This window comes from Pongo abelii, chromosome 19, assembly GCF_028885655.2.
Source record: "Pongo abelii isolate AG06213 chromosome 19, NHGRI_mPonAbe1-v2.0_pri, whole genome shotgun sequence".
Lineage (NCBI taxonomy): Eukaryota > Metazoa > Chordata > Mammalia > Primates > Hominidae > Pongo > Pongo abelii.
Window position 1 is genome coordinate 66,711,159 of NC_072004.2, and position 20,502 is coordinate 66,731,660.

The window sequence follows — 20,502 nt, forward strand, 5'->3', positions numbered from 1 at the left end:
AATAGAATCATCCAAGGAATGGTGTTAAGTGTGCTCATGTCTCTGTCTACCCTAAGAAAGTGTGGTAGACTCTGTGTTGTGTTTAGAAAAACCTACCTATTCCATGGTTAGGGTTGTGGGGTCATTTCCATCAAGCATCATATTTGTTTAAAGACTGTGGACTGTTTTCTTAACCCAAGTACCTCCAAACTGAGATTCATAAGCTAATTTTTGTGTTCAAAGAGTCGAATTGAAATTATGGTAACACTTTACAGTGTAACCAAAATATCATAACTGGCTGTTTGTATATATTTGATTAGTAACAAATAAAGTATGACCTCAATGCACATTCTTAGACACAGGTTTTTTTAATAATAAGAGAGAACATGGTGGGGTAGGGTGGGGTAAGGGGTGTGTGATAACCCTTAATATTGAAAAGTTGGGAATTACCTGTGTAGCATTAGGTGACCAGATGAATTAGGTAACAGAATAGACACAAAGAATCAGCACAAACTTGTAGAACATTAAATGTCAGTCGTGGAAGGGAATCCCGTAAGTTCGTGGCTGAAAAAACTGAGAGCTAGAAAGGTGAAATAACTGCCCAGCAGTATGGAAGAGTTCCAAATAGAGGCCATCCAGATCTGTTGACTCTCAGCACTGTGACCAGGTTGCAGTTTATGAGCTATCCAGTAAATCAATAATGTCATTTTATACAAAATATCATAATTTATTTTCACATGATCTTATTACTTCAGATCACCTTTGAACTATTTATATCCAAATAGCCTATTTGATTTTATTTGTTATTGAAATATTCATTTACTATAAAATTTATCATTTTAAAGCATACAAGTCTGCAGTTTTTATTATATTCACAAGATTGTGCAACCATCACCTATGTCTAATTCCAGAACATTTTCCTTGCCCCCAAAAGAAACCTGGAGCCCATCAGCAGTCACTCCCCACTCCTCCCTACTCCCAGCTCCTGTTAATGACAATTTACTTTCTGTCTCTATTTGCTTATTCTGGCTGTTTCATATAAATAGAGTCATACAACTATGTAGCCTGTTATGTCTGGCCTCTTTCACTTAGCATAATGCTTTCGGGGTTTTTCCATCTTGTACCACATATCAGTACTACATTCCCCACACCTTTTTTGTTTGTTTGTTTGGAGATCGAGTCTTGCTCTGTCGCCCAGGCTGGAGTGCAGTGGCAAGATCTTAGCTCACTGCAACCTCTGCCTCCTGAGTTCAAGCAGTTCTCCTGCTTCATCCTCTCAAGTAGTTGGAACCACAGGTGCATGCCACCACTCTCAGCTAAATTTTGTATTTTTGGTAGAGATGGGGTTTCACCATGTTGCCCACGTTGGTCTTGAACTCCTGAGCTCTAGCAATTCGCCTGCCTTAGCCTCCTGTAGTTCTGGGATTACAGGCATAAGTCACCATGCCCGGCCATTTCTTCTTTTTGAGACAGGGTCTCACTCTGTTGCCCAGACTGGAGTGTAGTAGAACGATCATGGCTCACTGCAGCCTCGACCTCCCAGGCTCAAGCAATATTCCCACCTTAGCCTCCTGAGTGGCTAGGGACTACAAATGTGCACCGCTACACCCAGCTAATTTTTGAAGAACTTTTTGTAGAGACGAGGTCTTGCTATGTTGACCAGGCTGGTTGCAAACTCCTGAGCTCAAGTGATCATCCCACACAGCCTCCCAAAGTGCTGGGATTACAGGCATGAGCCACTACACCTGACTTCTTCATTCCTTTTTATAGCAGATAATATTCCATTGTATGATTATATATTTTGTTTATCCACTCATCAGTTAATGTATATTTGGATTGTTTTTGCCTTTTGGCTATTATAAATAATGCTTCTGTGAACATTTGTTTACAAGTTTTCGTATGAACGTATGTTTTTGGTTCTCCTGAGTTTATGCCTAGAACTGGAATTGCTGAATCATATGTTAACTGTTTAATTTTTTAAGGGACTGCCAAACTGTTCTCCAGTGTACCATTTTATATTCCTACCAGTAACATATGAGGCTTCCAATATCTTCACATCCTCACCAACACTTGCTGTGTTCCAATTTTTTATTACAGCCATCCTAGTAGGTGTGAAGTGGCATCTCATTGAGATTTTGATTTGCATTTCACTAATGCCGAATAATGTTAAGCATCTTTTCCTTTACGCATTGGCCATTTGTATATCTTCTTCTTTTTTTTTTTTTTTTCTTGAGACAGAGTCTCACTCTGTCGCCCAGGCTGGAGTGCAGTGGCACGATCTCGGCTTACTGCAAGCTCTGCCTCCTGGGTTCACGCCATTCTCCTGCCTCAGCCTCCCGAGTAGCTGGGACTACAGGCGCCTGCCACCACACCTGGCTAATTTTTTTTTTTTTTTTTTTTTTTTTTTTTTTTTTTTTTTTTTTTAGTAGAGACAGGGTTTCACCGTGTTAGCCAGGATGGTCTCGAGCTCCTGACCTTGTGATCCACCCACCTTGGCCTCCCAAAGTGCTGGGATTACAGGTGTGAGCCACCGCGCCTGGCCCATTTGTATATCTTCTTTAGAGAAATGTCTTCATATCCTTTCCGTTTTAATTTTTTAAATTATTTTATTTTGGCCGGGCACAGTGGTTCATGCCTGTAATCCCAGCACTTTGGGAGGCCGAGGCGGGCGGATCACGAGGTCGGTAGATCGAGACCATCCTGGCTAACAAGGTGAAACCCCGTCTCTACTAAAAATACAAAATATTAGCTGGGCGTGGTGACAGGCACCTGTAGTCCCAGCTACTCGGGAGGCTGAGGCAGGAGAGTGGCGTGAACCCAGGAGATGGAGCTTGCAGTGAGCTGAGATCGCGCCACTGCAGTCCAGCCTGGGTGACAGAGCGAGACTCCGTCTCAAAAAAAGAAAAATTATTTTGTTTTATTATTTTTTTCAGACAGGGTCTTCTTGCTCTGTTGCCCAGGCCGGAGTACAGTGGTGCAGTTATAACTCACTGTAGCCTCAACCTTCTGGGTTCAAATGATCCTCCTGCCTTAGCCTCCCAAAGTGCTGAGACTATAGGCATGAGTCTTGTTAATTCATTTCTGACCATAGATATGCTGGAGAAATTGGAGAAAAGCGGGTAGGGAGAAGAAGGAAAGATGGTAGAGAAAAATTTAATTTACAAACTTTGTCTAAGTAAATATATGCTACAGGCTAGGTGCAGCAGCTCACACCTGTAATCTCAGCACTTTGGGAATCCAGGGCAGGAGGATCATTTGAGGCCAGGAGTTTGAGACCAGCCTGGGCAACATAGCAAGACCCCTGTCTTCAAAAAAATTTAAATATATATCACAAGGAAAGGTAAAATCTGCTCTGTGATGAGAGTTTTTAGCCTGGGGTTTTGAGACCCCTAGAGAATCCATGGATGGATTTCTGGAAATAGGTGGATCCCTTGAAATTGTTTGTAAAATTGTGTGTGTTCCTTTTGGGAAGGAGAGGATTTGTATATTTCAAAAGAATCGGAGAGGGAACATACAGGTTTATGGGAAGGAAAAGGCAGAAGGTATGTTAGCAATTTGTCTTTTTCTGTTGGCTGTGTTTTGCATACATTATGGTTTGGGTTAAAACTTCCTACCTGGTTTCAAATATTTTTGTTTTAGACTGTTTATTCATACCTCTTGGTTTAAGACTAGTTCAGTTAAGATATTTTCAAAATGTCATATTTATTTATTTATTTTGAGGCAATGTCCCCAGGCTGGAGTGCAGTGGTGAGATCTCAGCTCACTGCAACCTCAGTCTGCTGTGTTCAAGCAATTCTCTGCCTCAGTCTCCCAAGTAGCTGGGATTACAGGTGCCCACCACCAGCTAAGTTTTTGTATTTTCAGTAGAGACAGGGTTTCGCCACGCTGGCCAAGCTGGTCTTGAACTCCTGACTTCAGGTGATCCACCCACCTTGGCCTCCCAAAATGCTGGGATTACAGGTGTGAACCACCATGTCCAGCCTTTTATTTTGTATTTTATTTTATTTTTTGAGACAAAGTCTCACTCTCTCACCCAGGCTAGAGTGCAGTGCTGCGATCTCAGCTCACTGCGAGCTCCGCCTCCCTGGTTCAACCGATTCTCCTGCCTCAGCCTCCCAAATAGCTGGGACTACAGGCATGCACTACCATGCATGGCCAATTTTTATATAAAATGTTAATTTTTGAAGTGTCAAAAAATTTTTGTTAATGAGAAAACAATAACACTCCTTTGTCTTTTTGTAGGCCAAATGTATAAAATAAATTCCCAGCATTTTCTGATGTTATCCACAAATCTAAAATATTTGTGATTTTTATTTTTTTAATTTTCATTTTTTTAATAAAATACAAGAATGTAATAAAGGCATTTCTGAGTTATTTTCATTTTCTAAATGAGTTTTAAATTCAGGTTCACAATGATCTAGTCAATTTGACATATCTCATAGTGGATTATATTATAGGTAGCCACAATGTGAACATCTGTACCTATACTTATACCTGATAAATATACCTCAGTTCTAATTTGAGGTGTTACCTTTAGGAGTTTAAGAAAAGGCACATTTGGCCAAGCGTGGTGGCTCACGCCTGTAATCCCAGCACTTTGGGAGGACAAGGTGGATGGATGATGAGGTCAGGAGATCGAGACCATCCTGGCTAACACAGTGAAACCCTGTCTCTACTAAAAATACAAAAAATTAGCCCAGCGAGGTAGCAGGCGCCTGTAGTCCCAGCTACTCGGGAGGCTGAGGCAGGAGAATGGTGTGAACCTGGGAGGCGGAGCTTGCAGTGAGCTGAGATCGCGCCACTGCACTCCAGCCGGGGTGACAGAGCGAGACTCTGTCTCAAAAATAAAAAAAGGGCACATTCATAAGCCCTTTTCTTTTCTTTTTCTTTTTTTGAGATGGAGTTTTGCTCTTCTTGCCCAGGCTGGATGCAATCTTGGCTCACCACAACCTCCACCTCCCTGGGTTCAAGCGATTCTCCTGCCTCAGCCAGTGGAGTAGCTGGGATTACAGGCATGTGTCACCACGTCCAGCTAATTTTGTTTTTTGGTGTTTGTTTGTTTGTTTGTTTGTTTTAGTAGAGACAGGGTTTCTCCATGTTGGTCAGGCTGGTCTCGAACTCCCAATCTCAGGCAATCCACCTGCCTCAGCCTCCCAAAGTGCTGGGATTACAGGTGTCAGCCACTGTGCCTGGCCTCTGATTTTTCTTAATAAAGTTAATAGGCAGGATATCGGTTAATAACGATCAAGATACTGACATAGTTGCAGTTTTAAAAATGGACTGCTCCATTTAATAATTGTATTTTGGCCAGGTGTGGTGGGTCACACCTGTAAACCTAACGCTTTGGGAGGCCGAGGCGGGTGGATCACCTGAGACCAGGAGTTCGAGACCAGCCTGGGCAACATAGTGAAACCCCATCTCTATTAAAAACACAAAAAACTAGCCAGGCATGCGCCTAATTAAAAATTAGTCATGCTAAAAATTAAAATTAAAATTAAACATTAGCTGTGGTGTGCGCCTGTAGTCCTAGCTACTCAGGAGGCTGAGACAGGAGAATCACTAACCTGGGGGGTAGAGATTGCAGTGAGCTGAGATCGTGCCACTGCACTCCAGCCTGGGTGGCAGAGCGAGACTGCATCTCAAAATAATAATATAGCCCACGTTTTTGCAAAAATAAAAATAATTGCATTCCATAAAGCGACCTTTGGTTAAGGCTAGACTGAGACCTTCCAAGGTTATATAGCTTGTAAATATGTTCTTCTGGTTGGTTTTAAGGGCACTGAATTTTATTTGAGCCAGTACTTTGTCCGATTCTGACAGAAAATATGGCAATAGTACACACACAAGTTACCTTCTTTTTAAAAATTGCTTCTTTAAGTTATATTCTTCTATCTGTAGATGACATTTGTGAATGGAATTGAATAATGGGAAAATATTCTGAATATACATTGTGATCGTGTCGGTCCTGTGGTATAGCTTAGTTAGTATTTGATTTCTTCTTTGGCCCTGGGCGTGGTGGTTATTGGTGAAAGTTAAGATTGCTTCAGCTGACTTGTGTAATGACTAATGCACATTAGTTTGTATTATCTTATATGGAAATGTAGAAACTGTTGATGCTTGAAGGTAATTAGGTAGTACCTAGGAAGAGTGCATCTCTCCTTTGTCCTCTTTTACTAGTTGCACTTGCATACTGTGGAGGAAACACAATGGCAGTCTCGTTTAAATGCGTGTGTAAAAAACTACAGTGAAATTTTATTTTTATAAAAGCTTTGTCTAAAACTGAAGGTGACAAGCATTTCTCAATTTCACTTCTTACAGAGAGTGGATTAGGTGGATTGCTTAAAAATTGTTTGACATATTACATTTTTATTAGATGAGACTGTAGTTTTGTTTCTTGACCATATAAAATATATGCATCTGAGAACAGCTTGTAATGCTTATCCAAAATAAGGCCCAGTGATATATGGCATTTGATGTTTTTGTTTGTTGTGAAGATGACTGTTACAAGTTGATATTGGTAGCTTTTCTGTTGTATTTCAGGTCGATATTGTGAGCACCTTTGGAAATGAAGGACATTTATAAATATGCGTTGATACTGTAATAACAAAACCCTTTTCAATGTAAATTTTGTTTCTATAACTTCTACTTTACATACAAAATTCAAAGTTGACAAATTTATTAGGTTTTACCCATTTGAAAGCTTACCATTTTGTTGCAAGAAGATGAACTAAAAATATACTTTAAATTTTGAGTCTTTAGTTTGTTAAAAGTGGTTACTGTGAAACCCAGACTACAGGTGGATCAATTTGAAAATTTAAATGTATCCATATGAATTAACCTAACATTCTGGACATTCTGAAGGAAGGTATGAGTTTCACCAGCTAAGGATAAAATTTATACCCTCAAACACGAGTCTGGAATTCTGTTATTTGCTTTGTATTGTAAAGGTATTTTGTTATTCAAAAACCTAAGTACATCTTTTGAGACTGTTGTTTACCATTAACTCAGTGGGAGACAGTGTGGTAAACTTGAACTAGGAGTTAGAAAAGCAGAATTCAAACACTTGTTCCATCACTTACCAGGAATGACAATGGGAAAGTTGAGCCTCAGCTGTAAAATGGGAGCAGCATTTGTATTAGTCTGTTTGCATTGCTATAAAGGAATACCTGAGGCTGGGTAATTTGTAAAGAAAAGAGGTTTATTTGGGCTTGCAGTTCTGCAGGCTGTACAAGCCTGGCACCAACATCTGCTCGGCTTCTGTTAAGGGCCTCAGAAAGTGTACAATCATGGCAGAATGCAAAGGGGGAAGCAGGTGTATCACATGGTGAAAGAGCAAGCAAGAGATAGAGAGGGGGGAAGTGCCACAGTCTTAACCAGATCTCATGTAAACTCAGAGCAAGAAATAACTCACTCCTTCGAGGACAGCACTGGGCTGCCCCCATGACCCAAACACCTCCCACCAGGCCTTACCTCCAACATTGAGGATTACATTTCAACATGAAATTTGGAGAGGACAAAACATCCAAACCATATCAGAATTCCAAGTTATTGTAGGGTAATCATGCGTAAGTAGGTAAAAAAAAAAAAACCCACACGGTTTCATTCCTGTGGTGTTTTTTGTGTGCAACATTCTTACCTTCCCCCTTCTCCATCTGACTTCTGCTTGTCCTTCAAGACCAGCCCCAGCTTTATCTCATCTCTGAAACTTCCCGTGGCCTGTTCACCACCTCCCTTCACACACTGCCACTGTATGTTATGTGTATAGGTGAGTGTATTTAGCAAATACTTATAATAGTGCTTACTATTGCTAAGTATTTTCATAAGCATTTATACCAGTAATCCATGAGGTGGAATTACTACTATCTCCATTGTACATATACAGAAAATGAGAAGGTCATGACCCACCTATGAGGTTTTAGAGCCAGATTTCTAATGCAGGCAGTCTGGTTTCAGAGTTTGTGCTCTTAACTGCTATACTGTGTTTTTACTTTTTAAAAAATTACAGGTGTGATGGCTCATGCCTGTAATTCCTACTCTTTGGGAGGCCAAGGCAGGCAGATTACATGAGGCCAGGACTTCAAGACCAGCCTGGGCAACATGGTAAAACCCTATCTCTACTAAAAAACAAACAAACAAACGACAAATATATATATATATTTAAAAGTAGACACAAGGTCTCGTTATGTTGCTCAGGTTAGTCTTGAACTCCCTTGCTTCAAGCGATCCTCCTGCCTCAGCCTCCCAAAGTGCTGAGACTACAGGCATGAGCCACTGTGCCTGGTCTGCTATGCTATATTTTTCATGTCTGTCTCCCCAGGTAGATCTTTGAGCACCTCGATGGTTCCAACTCCTACAATACCTAACACATAGTAGGCACTTCATAAATGTTTAACAATTATATGATAAATATGCCTTAGGTAGGCCAGGCTCAGTGGCTCATGCTTGTAATGCCAGCACTTTGGGAGGCTGAGGTGGCGGATCACGAGGTCAGGAGTTCGAGACCAGCCTGGCAAACACAGTGAAAGCCCGTCTCTACTAAAAATACAAAAATTAGCTGGGTGTGGTGACAGGTACCTGTAATCCCAGCTACTAGGGAGGCTGAGGCAGGAGAATCGCTTGAACCCAGGAGGCAGAGGTTGCAGTGAGCTGAGATTATGCCACTGCACTTCAACCTGGGCAACAGAGCTAGACTCTGTCTCAGGGGAAAAAAATATATCTATATCTATATCTATGTATATGTGCTTTATGTAAACTGTAAAGCATCATATAAATGCAAATTATAACCACTACCAAATGCATTTTGTAAATCAGAGTAGAATTTACCATGCGTTTCAGTTTTGTAGTACAGTTTCTTGGCCCCAGCTTTTCAGAATGGGAGTTTACTAAGGTATAGATTGGTAAAATTTACGGATTGACAATATCAAATCATGGCATCAGGCTCAAAGTCTAGGACCTCAGTGATGCAACAGTGAGATGCTTGGTGGCATCACCAAGAGAAGGTGATGCGTAGCAGTCTCTACATTGGGTCCAGACGTTGCTCTTCTTGATCCAGAGATTCATGAAAGAAATTGACAAGTGATCTGCTGCCCCCAATACAGTATATATTACAATAGTGAATAGTGAAAAGATAATAAAAATAAACACTCCCGTTTGAAAGGAGTATGAATAGGAGACATAGAGCAGTTGATGAGCTGCAACAAATTCTGAAATCCCTCTGTGCTGTCATTGAGGAGGCCCTCTGCAGGAGTGGGGAATATTCTTAGACAGGCCTTGATTTTGCCCCTGAGGAGTAGTTCACATATCGGTTTTTTCTTTGGTCCCTAGGTTCATCTTCATGGACCACCTTTTTATTTTTTGTTTCTATTACCTTTCTTGGCCGTGTCCAAAATAGACAATGGGGGATATACCCCCTTAGGAGGATGAATACCTTTCCTAGCCTACTTTCTGTCATTGACACTTGAGAACCCAAAGATCACTTTGGTCTTGAACAGTGACAGTCTCTCTTAGCCCAAGCTGGTTGTTCTTTTGGCAGTATAAAGCAGTATAACTTTCAAAACTGAGTTGGCTTTTTGCTTGTCTCCTGTCAGCTCCAGGTTCTCTAGCCACATCCACAGTTCTTTTCTTACCATACTTCTTTTTTCTTTTTTTTTTTTTTTTAGAGATGGGGTCTTGCTGTGTTGCCCAGGCTGGTCTCCTGGGCTCAAGCAATTCTCCCACCTTGGCCTCCCACAGTACTGGGATTACAGGCATGAGCCACTGTACCTGGCCCATACTTATGTTTGCTACATAGCTCTGCTTTATTGGTCCCATACTTCTTCTTGACTTAATTTTGAGTACAAATGTTTCTGCTATACTGCCATATATGCTTTTCCGAAAAGCCCCCATTCTGCAAAATTGTGCACTAAAGTAAACAGGGCTTACGGGAAAAATAGAGTTGAGGCAAACCACTCTAAATCTGTGGAACACCGTAGTTTTTGCACTAATAAAAACAAAAATAAATGTTACAACTCTGTTAGAATTTGTCTAGCAGGTTTTCTGGTCTTTGTGGAAAAACCCCCAAAATAAAAAAATTAAAGAAAATAAAATTAACCATAATAAAAACAGTAGCATATTAAATCTCCACTGGCACATATTTCAGTGTTTATAGACTTAATTCCTTGGGTGGTTGTTTCCTTTTCTGAGATTTCGGGCCATCAGGGCATTTGCTTCCAATATAGACCAGTTTCATCAAAATAGATTTTTTTTTTGTTTTCTTTTGAGACAGGGTCTCACTTTGTCACCCGCTGGAGTGCAGTGGCACAATCTTGGCTCACTACAGCCTGCGCCTCCTGGGTTCAAGCAATTGTCGTGCCTCAACCTTCCAAGTAGCTGGGACCATGGGCATGCAGCACCATGCCTGGGTAATTTGTATTTTTTTTTTGTAGAGACGAGATCTCACCATGTTGCCCAGGCTGAAGGCCTACCTTGTTTTATTGCACTTTGCTAACAAATTGAAGGTTTGTTATAACCATCAACGGAGCAAGTCTATCAGTAACATTTTTCCAGCATGTGCTCACTTTGTGTCTCTGTGTCACACTTTGGTAATTCTCCCAATATTTCAAACATTTTCTTTGATATCTGTTAACGGTGATCTGTGATAAATGATCTTTGATGTTACTGTTATTATTGTTTTGGGGTGCTATAAACCATACTCATATAAGATGGCAAACTTAATTGATAAATGTTATATGTGTTCTTACTGTTCCACAGACCAGCTGTTACCCCATCTCTCTCCCTCTCCTCAAGCCTTCCCATTCCCTGAGACACAACAATATTGAAATTAGGCCAATTAATAACTCTACAGTGGCCTCTCTCGTGGTCAAGTGAAAGGAAGAGTCACCCCTCTCTAATTTTAAATCAAAAGCTAGAAATCATTAAGCTTAATGAGGAAGGCATGTCAAAAGCCAAGACAGGCCAAAACGTAGGCCTCTTGTGCCAGACTATCAAGTCGTGAATGCAAAGGAAAAGTTTTTGAAGGAAATTTAAAAGTGCTACCCCAATGGGCCGGGTGCGGTGGCTCACATCTGTAATCCCAGCACTTTGGGAGGCCAAGGTGGGCGGACCACCTGAGGTCAGGACTTCGAGACCAGCCTGGCCAACATGGTAAAACCTAGTCTCTATTAAAAATACAAAAATTAGCCGGGCATGGTGGTGCATGTCTGTAATCCCAGCTACTCGGTGGGCTGAGGCAGGAGAAATGCTTGAACCCAGGAGGTAGAGGTTGCAGTGAGCTGAGGTCATACCACTGCATTCCAGCCTGGGTGACAAGAGTGAAACTCCATCTCAAAAAAAAAAAAAGTGCTACCCCAGTGAACACACGAATGATAAGAAAGTGAAACAGCTGGTTGGGTGGGGTGGCTCATGCCTGTAATCCCAGCACTTTGGGAGTCCAAAGTGGGCGGATCACCTGAGGTCAGGAGTTCGAGACCAGCCTGGCCAACATGGTAAAAAAACTCGTCTATTAAAAATACAAAAATTAGCCGGGCATGGTGGCATGTCTGTAATCCAGCTACTCGGTAGGCTGAGGCAGGAGAAACGCTTGAACCCAGGAGGTGGAGGTTGCAGTGAGCTGAGGTTGTACCACTGCACTTCAGCCTGGGTGTCAAGAGTGAAACTCCATCTCAAAAAAAAAAAAAAAGTGCTACCCCAGTGAACACACGAATGATAAGAAAATGAAACAGCAGGCTGGGTGTGGTAGCTCACGCCTGTAATCCTAGCACTTTGGGAGTCCAAAGTGGGCAGATCACCTGAGGTCAAGAGTTCGAGACCAACCTGGCCAACATAGTGAAACATCATCTATACTAAAAATACAGAATTAGCAAGACGTGGTGGTACACACCTGTAATCCCAGCTACTTGGGAGGCTGAGGCAGGAGAATCACTTGAACCCAGGAGGCGGAGGTTGCAGTGAGCTGAGATCACGCCACTGCACTCCAGCCTGGGTGACAGGTGAGACTCCGTCTCAAAAAAAATCAAATCAAATCAAATAAAAAAGGTGAAACAGCCTTATTGCTGAGATGGAGAAGGTTTTAGTGGTCTGGATAGAAGAGCAAGCCAAACACAACATTCCTTTAGGCCAAAGCTAGAACAAGGTCCTAACTCTGTTCACTTCTTTGAAGGCCGAGAAGTGAGGAAGCTACAGAAGAAAAGTTGGAAGCCAGCAGAGAGGTTGGTTCATGAAGTTTAAGGAAAGAAGCTATCTCCATAACGTAAAAGTGCAAGGTGAAGCAGCAAGTGCTGATGTAGAAGCTCCAGCAAGTTATCCAGATCTACCTAAGATCATTTTCTGGTGTAGACAAAATAGCCTTATATTGAAAGAAGATGCCATCTAGGACTGTCATAGATAGAAGTGAACGTCTGGCTTCAAAAGATAGGCTGACTCTCATGCTAGGGGCTAATGTAGCTGGTGAGTTGAAGGTGAAGCCACCTTGTTTACTTACTATTCCAAAAATCAGAGGCCCTTAAGAGTGATGCTAAATCTACTCAGCCTGTGTGCTAGAAATGAAACAACAAAGCCTGAATAACAGCACACCTGTTTACAGTGTGGTTTACTGAATATTTTAAGCCCACTGTTGAGACCTACTGCTCAGAAAAAAAGATTCCTTTCAAAATATTGCTGCTCATTGACAGTGCACCTAGTTGCCCAAGAGCTCTGATGGAGATGTACAAGGGGATGAATGTTGTTTTCATGCATGATAATTTAACATTCATTCTGTAGCCCATGGATCAATGAGTAATTTTTACCTCCTAGTCTTATTATTTAAGAAATTGATTTTGTACTATAGCTGCCGTAGATAGTGATTCCTCTGATGGGTCTGGGCAAAGTAATTTGAAAATCTTCTAGAAAGGATTCACCACTCTAGATGCCATTAAGAACATTTGTGATTCATAGGAAGAGGTCAAAATATCAACATAAACAGGAGTTTAGAGGAGTTGATTCCAAGCCTCATGGATGACTTTGAGGGTTTCAACACTTCAGTGGAGGAAGTCACTGCAGATGTGGTGGATATAGCAACAGAACTAGAATTAGAAGTGGAGCCTGAAGGTGACTGAATTGCTGCCATCTTTTGATAAAACTCAAACAGGTGGAATCTACTTCTTTAGATGGAATCTACTCCTGGTGAAGATGTTGTGAACATTATTGGAATGACAAAGGATTTAGAATATTCATTCATAAACTTAGTTGATAAAGCAGTGGCTGGATTTGAGAGGATTGACTCCAATTTTGAAAGAAGTTCTACTGTGGGTAAAGTGTTATCAAACAGCATCATATCCTACAGAGAGATCTTTTATGAAAGGAAGAATAAGTTAATGCAGCAAATTTCATTGTTGTCTTATTTTAAGAAATTGCCACAGCCACCCCAACCTTCAGCAACCACCACCCTGATCATGTAGCATCCATCAACATTGAAGCAAGACCCCCCCATCGGCAAAATGATTGATTCACTGAAGGATCAGATAATCGCTAACATTTTTAACATTTATTTATTTATTTATTTATTGAGACGGAATCTTGCTCTGTCACCCAGGCTGTAGTGCAGTGGCGCGATCTCGGCTCACTGCAAGCTCCGCCTCCTGGGTTCACGCCATTCTCCTGCCTCAGCCTCCTGAGTAGCTGGGACTACAGGCGCCAGCCACCACGCCCGGCTAATTTTTTGTATTTTTAGTAGAGACGGGGTTTCACCATGTTAGCCAGGATGGTCTCGATCTCCTGACCTCGTGATCTGCCCACCTCGGCCTCCCAAAGTGCTGGGATTACAGGCATGAACCCCCGCGCCCGGCCACAATAAATTATTTTTAAATTAAAGCATGTACATTTTTTTTTAAGATATAAAGCTATTGCACACTTAATAGACTACAGTGTAATGTAAACATAACTTATATGCACAATGAAACCAAAAAATTTGTGTGACTTGCTTTATTGAGGTGTTTGCTTTATTGCGGTGATCTGGAGCCGAACTGGCAATATCTCTGAGGTGTGACTGTTCTCTCAGCTTCATCAAGTATAAAGTGGAAAGAGTTTTTGTTCATGAAGCCACTGAATGAACCATTACTTGTATTAAAGGAAGGTACAGAAGTAGAGTGTTTAGCTTTTTTCTTGAGGTCTTCGTGTATTTTACTAAGGCTTGCTTTCTCTGTAATTTTGGGAAAGCTTGCTCCTGATCACTTCAGACATTTAACTTGGGAAAATCTTGTATAAACTCACATTATTTCTGAGTTATTCTGCTATCATTTCCCTATTTACTAATAGCATTTGAATTAATTCACATTAGAGAAATATGCTTTGTAGCAGAACTCATCTTTAGTCTCTTTAGAAAAGCTATTTTATTGAGTACCATCTTAATAAGTGATTGTGAAAGCCAAATATTTGATTTGATCCTTGCCTCAAGACTGAATTATATTCAGGCTTTGTAGCTCAAAGACTTCAGTTTTACATTAAGCACTTGCCTGTTCTTACTCTGCAAATCCCTGACTTTCTGGATTTCTTTTATTCTTGATTATAAACTGATCATTATTTTCTGAATTCATCCTTTTCATGTAATAATTTGTTAAATACAACTAACAGTGTTAACAGTACAACACACTTGTAATAGTCCATTTTCCCACTAGAGCTGCTAGCTCTTGTGGTATAATATGTACCTTCTGCGATAGCTGATAGTTTCACTGATCATTTCACCACTGCATAATATAAGTTGCTAATCTTTTAGCCTCCAATAACTTTCCTTGCCTCCTTCCACCCAGCTCCTAAGGCTTCGTCATATATTTTAGGCTTTTTGGTAAGGCAGCACCCCACTTCTGGTTTCTACTCGTAGCAGCTTGGATAAGCCAAATTATGCTGTGGTAATAAACAATGCAAGATCTCAGTGGCTTTGAAAACACACTGTGTGGCTGGGTGCGGTGGCTCACGCCTGTAATTCCAGCACTTTGGGAGGCCAAGGCGGGTGGATCATCTGTGGTCAGGAGTTCGAGACCAGCCTGACCAACATGGTGAAACCCTGTCTCTACTAAAAATACAAAAAAAAACAAAACAAAACGGGTGTGGTGGTGGGCGCCTGTAGTCCCAGCTATTCAGGAGTCTGAGACAGGAGAATCGCTTGAACCTGGGAGGCAGAGGTTGCAGTGAGCCGAGATCATGCCACAGCACTCCAGCCTGGGTGACAGAGTGAGACTCTGTCTCAAAACAAAACAAAAAACACCAAGAAAATACATATGTCTATCCAGTAGGTCATCTTAGTTAGGGGACCAAGCTGAGAGCAACCATCACCTGGAAGATTGCTAGCCACTGTGCCAGAAGGAAAAGAAGTCTTAAGGATTTTATATTGGTTAGTAAATGCCCTGCGTCTCCCTGTCACTTCTCATAATATGCTGACCAGAAGTAGTCACAGGGCCCCATCTAACTACAGGGAATAGAAGTTGTGGGCGTGGCTTTAAAAGTGTAGCCTAGGCTGGGTGCAGTGGCTCACGCCTGTAATCCCAGCACTTTGGGAGGTTGAGGCAGGAGAATTGCTTGAACCCGGGAGATGGAGTTTGCAGTGAACCAAGATTGCGCCACTGCACTCTAGCCTGGGTGACAGAGCAAGACTCTGTCTCAAAAAAAAAAAAAAAAAAATGAGCTGGGCATGGTGGTATGCGCCTAATAGCCCCAGCTACTCCAGAGGCTGAGACAGGAGAATTGCTTGAACCCAAGAGGTGTGGTTGCAGTGAGCCAAGATCGCACCACTGCACTCCAGCCTGGGTGACAGAATGAGACTCCGTCTCCAAAAAAAAAATAGCCTACCATGTGCCCAGAAAGCCGAGAGCCAGAAATATTTGGAAAATGAATTAATGATTATTTTTTTCTTTGACTTTCTGATTTTTGTTTAACTCTTAGCTTTTGCTAGTTAATTGAACTTTACCATCATTCCTCCCTTACTTAATTTGAGATAATATGAGTTTATTTAAATGATAGTCATAGTAGTTCACATTATTTCCATGGGTGAGAAGTTTTGGCAAAAGTAGAATAAGGTTGCTAGGATTTTCCTGCTTAAAATATGAGGCATGAAACTGGTACAAAAAGATAAGCAGTTAAAAGAATAATTGAGTTTAAATTATTTCAAGGTGTCATCTGTCATAGTAGAAATAGACCATGAGCTTTGGAGTCAGGCAGGCCTGGAGTCAAATACTACCTCTGTCGTTTGAGCGACTTGTGATCTTAGACAAATTATGTTGCCTCTCTGAGCCGTAATTTTACCGTTTATAAATACAAGAAAGTAGGAATATGTCTATCCAGATGTCAAGTAAAACATGGTAACATTTATTACCACTCCTTCCTGAAATTCCATGAAAGCAAAAGTAAAATAATTTTTTTGAAAAAGAATAAATTCACAAGGAAAAAGGAAATGGAAGACAAAATGGAAGAGAAGACAAAGGACTAGCATAAGAGTGATAGAAATAATTGTGAACTACTCATAGTAATAATGTTAGTCATAAATACTGATTTTTTTCAAAGTTGTGATATAACTATATTGGGAGCATGAGGGAAGAGTTGGGAACAATAAGGTAAGAAAACTATAGAGAAAGACAAGGTAATATCTGAAATTGAAATAAAAAGTCCAGAAACAGAAATATAATCAAATTATGTAGAAATATAGAATTAAATGGAGAGGGGGGCAGCTAAAACAGCATTATTGCCTCCAGGGAATGGGACCGAGATAAATTGGAGTATGGCCAATACATTTGAATTGTAAAACTATGAATTTTTAAAATGATTATTTTGATAAAAAATGCATTTAAAAATCAGTCCCACCAGCTTGGGTAACATAGGGAGACCCCATCTCTAAAAATTTTTTTAAAAATTAGCCGGGTGTGGTGGTGCATGCCTGTGGTCCTAGCTGTTCAGGAGGCTGAGGTGGGAGGATCACTTGAGCCCAGAAGGTTGAGGCTGCAGTGAGCCATGATTGCACCACTGCACTCCAGCCCAAGCAACGGAGTGAGACCCTGTCCTTTTTTTTTTTTTTTTGAGACAGAGTCTAGCCCTGTCACCAGGCTGGAGTGCAGTGGCACAATCTCAGCTCACTACAATCTCCACCTCCTGGGTTCAAGCAATTCTCCTGCCTCCGCCTCCTGAGTAGCTGGGATTACAGGCACATGCCACTATGCTCAGCTCATTTTTGTATTTTCAGTAGAGATGGGGTTTCACCATGTTGGCCAGGATGGTCTCGATCTCCTGACCTCGTGATCCGACTACCTTGGCCTCCCAAAGTGCTGGGATTACAGGTGTGAGCCACCATGCCTGGCCCGAGACAGTCTTAAAAAAAAAAAAAAAAAATTCAACCCCACAGTTTTGTGGTGGGTATTAAGCATAAATAATGAACGATAAAAACTATTATAGTGCCTATGTCCATAGCAGGCATTTAATAAATACTCATTTCCTTCCTTTTGTCAACTAGACCCGGTATGTGTTTATAGTAATATTCATATGACTCAGAGGATAGGTGGGTTGGCTAAACAGCAATGTGAGGTATGTCACAAAGCAAATTATATGCCGTTCTAAGCTTTTTAAAAATTAATATTGGATGATTTTATTTTTCTTGGAACCATATCAACCTCATGGTTATGGTTTCTTAGAATTTAGACTCCTGTGCAACTGACATAAAAAATCACCAACTTACTGAGTGGATGTAGTGAGCTATGCCCAGAACAAATGTTAAAATATTTGGCAACTTTGAAATTCCTCCAATAAACCTGAAAACAATTATATTTAAACCTAGATTATAAATTATTTAAGGCCAAGGACATTTTTCTTCTCTTCTATAGTTATGTCAATTAGCTGTTTTATTTCCGGGGACCACAATGCCTGCCCCACTACCACCTTTGTTCTGCGAGCTCTCACTGTGGTGGACATGGTGATTGATGTTGAAAGAAAGTCAGCCAATATAAAGCTCTTACGTGTTTCATGCCCAACACGTTGTAAACTAGACTGTAAAGGTCTTGTGGATAGAGACCGTATATTTTGCCATATCAGCATATTCCGTAGTATCTAGGAAAATGAATACTGTGCAATATTATTTTATTCATCAAATATATACTATATGCTAGACACTGTGCTAAGCTCTGAGGATATCTCAGTGAACTGGACAGATGTGGCTTTTGCTGTTGTAAAATTTATAGTCTAACAGAAAAATGTTTATGAATTCCTGTAATCCAGTAAAATAATGGCTCATACTGAAACATTTAAGCAGTTAAAAGCATTGTATATGTAAAGAGTTTAATAATTTTGGCCAGGCGTGGTGGCTCATGCTTGTAATCCCAGCACTTTGGGAGCCCCAGGCAGGTGGATCACAAGGTCATGAGTTCAAAACCAGCCTGGCCAAGATGGCGAAACCCCGTCTCTACTAAAAATACAAAAATTAGCCAGGTGTGGTGGCGGGCGCCTGTAACCCCAGCTACTCGGGAGGCTAAGGCAGGGGAATCGCTTGAACCCAGGCAGCAGAGGTTGCAGTGAGCCAGGATTGCATACTGCACTCCAGCCTGGGTGACAGAGTGACACTACATCTCAAAATAATAATAATTATTATTATTATTTAAGCCATGTTTCTTGTGATTTAAATACATGCTATAAAAATGAAATAGTGGTATTACCTGATTTTTTTTCCTCTTTGCTTTTCTTTGTAGATAAGATGCTCCCAAGTCCCTTGCAGCTCTCTTCAGAAGAAAAATCACTAGTGCTCTGCTCTTGCCATAATACCAAACCTTTTTGACTCATGCTTTGGTGCTGCAACACTGGAAAAATTGCACACAGTTTCCAGGAATATCTTTTTTTCATTTGAGTGATTCTTTGTGGATGAGAAAAGATTTGAGTCTTAATAATTACCTTGTTTTAAAGCTATTTTCTTTATAGTCTGAACTGTTTAATAAATTGGGCCACTTACCAATGAGCCACACAGCCAGTTCTTGTCAGGAGCTGGTTGAAAACTGTGCTGTGCATGTAGCAGGAATGGCACAAGAAGATAGCCGTCGTGGTCAAGTGCCATCTTCCTTTTATCATGGTGCCAACCAAGAACTTGACCTGTCCACCAAAGTGTACAAAAGGGAGTCAGGAAGTCCTTATTCTGTGTTAGTGGACACCAAGATGAGCAAACCACATCTCCATGAAACAGAAGAACAGCCATATTTCAGGGAGACAAGAGCAGTGTCTGACGTGCATGCTGTTAAGGAAGACCGGGAGAATTCTGATGACACAGAAGAGGAAGAGGAAGAAGTCTCTTACAAAAGGGAGCAGATCATAGTGGAGGTAAACCTTAATAATCAAACATTAAATGTATCTAAAGGGGAAAAGGGTGTCTCTTCTCAGTCCAAAGAGACTCCTGTTCTTAAGACAAGCAGTGAGGAGGAAGAGGAAGAGAGTGAGGAAGAGGCCACAGATGACAGCAATGACTATGGAGAGAATGAAAAGCAGAAGAAAAAGGAGAAGATAGTAGAGAAAGTCAGCGTTACACAAAGGAGAACCAGGAGAGCTGCCTCTGTTGCCGCAGCTACCACTTCCCCTACTCCCAGAACTACAAGAGGTCGTAGGAAGAGTGTAGAGCCACCTAAGCGTAAGAAGCGGGCCACAAAGGAGCCCAAAGCACCAGTCCAGAAAGCTAAGTGTGAAGAGAAAGAGACTCTGACCTGTGAGAAGTGCCCCAGGGTATTTAACACTCGCTGGTACCTGGAGAAGCACATGAACGTTACTCATAGGCGCATGCAGATTTGTGATAAATGTGGCAAGAAGTTTGTCCTGGAAAGTGAGCTGTCCCTTCACCAGCAAACAGACTGTGAAAAAAACATTCAGGTAGGTTTCATCACCGAGAGGGCAAACTTTTCAGGATAGAACCTGGCTGTTCAGATTCATCTGGTATCCGCCCAAGAGAATAAATACAATAGAGGCTGAAGGGACAGATTTCACCAGTTTATCATTTGAAAAGCTCCTGCTTTGGTCTTTTCTAAACCAAGGCTTTTATTTCAAAAGCATTAAATTTGACGCTGGACTAGTGGGAACCCAGGCACACTGGAAGGGGGATCTGTTATAGTTGATTGACCAGGAGGTTAAAATCAACACCAACTTTGCACTGAGATTCACTGTTGTAGGACGTGTATTAGAATTCATTCTGGCATCTTCTCTGTGGAGGTAGGAGTTACTGATTAAAGGTTAGGAGTAGAGAAAGGTCCCTTTCTGGGTTTACAAGGATGCCAGATTCTAGTACAGCTGATGGGGACAAAAACCATAATGACTCAGACCGGTGGAAATGGAAGATCTTCAGCAGTGAGTTTGCTTTTACCTTTGGAGAGATGACAACACTAAATTTGCCAAGAGGCTGAGCCCATGGGAATATGCAAACTTTAAGCAGAGGCTGAGCTGGTTGAAAATGTTGCCCACCTGGCAGTAGGGTTACATAATGCCACTGTACAGTATTGTTAAGGTAACAAAATAATGGTATTCAAACCAGGCTGGTGTTGTGAAAGG

General features: G+C 41.2%; 1 protein-coding gene and 1 non-coding gene across 8 annotated transcripts in view; both read left to right on the plus strand.

Annotated features, from left to right (window-relative positions):
• ZNF652 (zinc finger protein 652) overlaps positions 1–20,502 on the plus strand; it is a 74,935-nt gene that overhangs the window by 27,578 nt on the left and 26,855 nt on the right. For 6 of the 7 annotated variants that reach the window (XM_024234965.3, XM_024234964.3, XM_054546603.2 and 3 more), the window contains exon 2: positions 18,672–19,830. In XM_024234965.3, coding sequence (XP_024090733.1) covers positions 18,931–19,830 — 900 coding nt within the window. In that variant the 5' untranslated portion in view covers positions 18,672–18,930. Of the gene's footprint in view, positions 1–8,744; positions 10,380–18,671; positions 19,831–20,502 lie in introns of those variants that run through there. The other variant, XM_054546602.2, reaches the window with a different exon arrangement.
• On the plus strand, positions 9,976–10,037 carry LOC112129769 (U7 small nuclear RNA). Its single transcript, XR_002912122.1, has one exon. It is a non-coding gene; the product is annotated as a U7 small nuclear RNA (small nuclear RNA).